The 4,129-nt window shown below is 52.4% G+C and overlaps 1 protein-coding gene across 1 annotated transcript; it reads right to left on the minus strand.

Moving 5' to 3' along the window:
• Positions 1 to 8: 8 nt before the first annotated feature.
• On the minus strand, positions 9 to 2,518 carry LOC130580077 (mas-related G-protein coupled receptor member B4-like). Its single transcript, XM_057377346.1, is given in 3 exon segments — positions 9 to 1,058; positions 1,060 to 1,331; positions 2,470 to 2,518. Coding segments are annotated over 3 exon segments (861 nt in total). The 3' UTR covers positions 9 to 518.
• Between the last annotated feature and the right edge of the window lie 1,611 nt (positions 2,519 to 4,129).

Below are 4,129 nucleotides of genomic sequence, written 5' to 3' on the forward strand. Positions count from 1 at the left end.
CTCTGCAGCCCTACCTGGTGCCAGCTTGGTCTCTTCCCATCAGCCGGGAATGCAGGGCCGGCTCTGCGGGACAGAAGGGGAAGGATGCTCCGGGCCATCCCAACCCCTCTCCTGCCATCTGGAGGCACCAGCCCCACAGAGATTTGGGAAATCACCGCTGCCCCATGCTGGGTGTGTCCCCAGGGCTCAACCTGTGACACCCTGTGCAGGCAAGAGATCCCTCAAAACACCGTGAAACTCCTCTGCTGAGCCAAAGGAGACGCAGTTTATTCCCTGGGGCCGAGGCACTGAGGGTCATTCCATGGGCAATGGAGCTGGGGAACAGGACTGAGCCCGGCTGCCCTGCTCAGAGCCGTGTGGAACCGGGAGGGAGGAGGAAAGCCACGCTCCAATGTGGTCCCTGCAGAGCATCCCTCCCACATCACCCGTGGCAATGCCCCTGCTCCCTTCTCCTGCAGGATTGCAGTGCAGGAGGGGATCCTGTGGGTATTTATTGATCAGGTGAGTCAAGGAATCCCTCAGCCACTGTCCCGGGGTCCTTCAGCAGTGCAGGGGAAGGGATCAACAGGCTCAGAGCCTGTGTCCATGGTGGCATCATTGCTGTGGGCAGAGTTTTCTTCTGGCATCTCAAATATTCTCTGGAGGGTGGCCCTCTGGGTCTTCATGGAGCAGTGCCTACAGCAGCTCTCCATGCTGCAGGGCCTCCTCCAGCTTCCCACCAAGGCATAGATGAAGGGTTTGATGGTGCTGTGGATGCAGGTGAGCCAGAAAACCACGTGGGACGACAGAGCAATGTAGCCCAACTGCTGCAGGAAATTGCAGATGCTCACACGGTGAGCAAAGAGCACAATGAGGAAGATAACGATGTCAGCCTTCTCAGGTTGCTGCTGCTGGGGGACACACTTGACATGAACAATGACGATTGTGCTGGAAATGACCATGGGTGCAGCAGAGAGGAAGAGGCTGAGGGTGCACATGGAGATGAGAGCCACCCGGCAGTGCTCGTGCTCCTGTGACTGGCACAGGAAAGCAACTGTGGGATTTAAAGTGATGACAGCATAGAAGAAGGCCCTGCCACTTCAGAGCTCTCATTACCACCCTCACCACATCCTCAGGAAGCTGACAAGTGCAGCAGAGGGGGAAGAGGGTGTGCCTGCACCTCTCTGGGCTGATGAACGTCAGCCGGAACAGTCCCATCTTGTAGGAGAACAGCGACAGCTGGAAAAGGAAGCTCATGTACACGGGGGACATGATAATAGAGCAGGACACATCCTCCAGCAGGAAAAACGGGATGGAGAGGATTGTGAAGATGAGGAAGAGGAACGGGCGTCCTGCTGGAGGAATCCAGCAGTTCAGTGGTATAAAGTACAATATCAGAGAATCCAGGTCAGATCCACCCCAAAGACACTTGCTCTGATATCTCCACGATCAATCCTTTTCTTCTCCAGCTGTTTTCCCCCTCCAGCTCTGTGCCCTGCCCCTGCTACCTGTTTCATTCTTCCCCTTCTGCACCGCTGATTTTGGGTTCTGCCTCTTGCTGAGAGCCTTTGGCTCCTCTGCCTTTGCCCTCAGCCCCTCTCTCCTCTCAATTGTGCCAGCAGCAGCACCCACCCTATGATTTCCTTCCTGGCTGGGAGCTGGGCAAGGCACTCCCCTCTCTCTGTCTCTCAGTGCTGCCTTTCAGAGGGCTTTTGAGGATGTGCCAGAGCCCCGGAATAGGGAAAACGCTGAGGAATCATCAAAAAGTGGAATCATGAAATAGAAGCATAATATATCCTGAGCTTGAAGGGGCTCATGATCATCAAGTTCAGCTTCTGGCCCTGCACAGGACATCCCAACAATCCCACTCTGTGCCTGACAGTGCTCTCCAAATGCTCCCTGAGCTCTGTTGGGCTGGTGATGTGTCCAGCAGGGCTACTCCCGCCTGGGCTGGATTCTGGATGGCGTGAGGAATCATCATGGAATGGTTTGGGCTGGAAGGAACCTTAGAGATCATCTCATGCCAACCCTTCTGACATGGGCAGGGACACCCATGGAACATTTCTGTTTGAAGTCTTTGTTTTGAATTTTTCCAATTCAATATGTCTGGGTTCTCTCTGTCTCCAAAATGAGCTTCCCCACCCTGTGGAATATTAAAATGGAGTTTCCAAGGCCAAGAGCTTTTCCCTGTGGGTTTTCTTGGTGTGTTTGCTCTAAAAACAGCGTGCAACCGGATCAGAAATCCTTGCACAGCAGTGCAGAACAATTTCTCTGCAGTTCCTGTCCTTCTCCAGCAGGTTCTGGCACAAGGGAAGACCCTGTGGAGATTTCACATGGAGCTTTGTTGCCCAGGTTCATGGGCAGGTGTTTGGGATGGCCTCTGGAAGGCTTTCCCCAAAATGCACACTGCTTTGGGGGCTGTGGGCTGCCTTGGGGGCTGTCAGCACACACGGGGCTGGAGCTGGATCAGCCTCTGCAGGATCCTCCCACTTTTCTTGGCATGTCTGGATGGTTTTAACTCCAGTGCTGTTGTAACCATGACCCCAGGCCTGGCTCCACTCCTGGTGCCTCTGCTGCTCCTCCTTGTGGTAAGGCACTATAAGGCCTAGGCCTGATAAGGGCAGAGAAGATCTGTAAAGGTTCTGGAACATTCTGCACCGTTGGCCACTGTTGGCCGACAGCCGGCAGGTGCTGTAACAGTTCCAGTCGGGTCTGTCTCGAGTACCCTCAAGGCCGTGAGAAACACCAGTGTAACTCTATGGCCAGGGGAGTCAGCACGCGCCTCCTGCAACGGCAGAACTGCCATATAAGGGATTTTATGGCGTTAACAAGGGCTTCTGAACATTAAGCTACCATTATCTGTGTTACAAAAAAGTGTAACGTTTAACTGCCGTCACCATTACGAGCCAAGGATATAAAACCCCCTGTATCGCACAATAAAGTTGAAGAGATAGCACGTTCAGCCACGTCTACGAGGTTGTTTATGTGTCTCTCCCATCTCCCCGCAAATGGCCGCTCCGACACCTCCTCTGGGGAAAACAAGGGGAGCAGGGGTGAAATGAAAATGAACCTGCCTGGAGACTGGGCCAAGGTTGGGTTTTCCTTGGGAAGAGGGAGAGGGAAGGAGAAGGGGACTTTTCATGGCAAAGAGCCTCTTAAGGGGTGGTGGCAGCATTTTCCCTGCTTCTCTCTCCCCTCCATGCCTTCCAGCCCCTGCTGTCAAAGATCAGGGGGATGGGCTGGGAATATCAGGGTGGTGAAACACTGGCACAGGTGTCACAGAGAAACTGTGACTGCCCCATTGCTGGGAGTTTTCCAGGACAGGTTGGATGAGGCTTGGATCAAACTGCTCTGCTGGAAGATGTCCCTGCCCATGGCAGGGGTTGGAACAGGATGGTCTGTAAGGTCTCTTCCAACCCAAACCATTCTAGGATTGCACGAAAAACAAAAAGCTCAGTTTGGGATTGTCCTGGGTGACACTGGAGATGAGGAAGGTGCTTGGAAGTAGAAAAAGAACATGGAAGGATCCTGGTCCTTCTGCACTTGCCCTGTTAGAAACTCTGTGTGTGATTGGAGTCCTTTTCCACACAGGAGGATGTACTTCAGAAAGTTTCCACATTCCAGTGGACAGGAAAATGGGAGACAGTCAGGGAAATCACTCTCTGCTGCGGGAGTTACTCTGTTCTGTTAATTATTAACAATTCCGTTAATAATGATTTTTAGATGTTTAATCTCAGTGTGTCTACAAAGCATGAGTCACCACCCATGGATTTCACTTTTACTACCTATTGCAGTTTAGAACACTGGCCAAAAGCCAGGCACCCACAACACCTGCTCACTCGCTCTCCCCCACCACCACTGTGCAGAGAAGAGCAAACGAAGGAAAAAAAGTTAACAAAAGTGTTCATGAGTTGAGATAAGGAACACTTGATGGACAAAACAGACACCATTTAAGTTACAAAGTGAATTTATTACTAACAAAGTCAGAGGAGGAGAAGGAGAAATAAAATAAAACCCTCAAAGACACCGATCTTCCGATCTTCTCACTCCCTCTCCCTTTCCCACCGAGAGTACAAGGCAGGGAGGGTGAACAGGGTGTGGGGTTGGTCAGTTCAGGGTGTGGGGTTGGTCAGTTCAGGGTGTGGGGTTG

This window comes from Malurus melanocephalus, unplaced genomic scaffold (assembly GCF_030028575.1).
Source record: "Malurus melanocephalus ecotype Western Australia unplaced genomic scaffold, MMel_1.1 scaffold_310, whole genome shotgun sequence".
In the NCBI taxonomy this organism is placed as follows: domain Eukaryota; kingdom Metazoa; phylum Chordata; class Aves; order Passeriformes; family Maluridae; genus Malurus; species Malurus melanocephalus.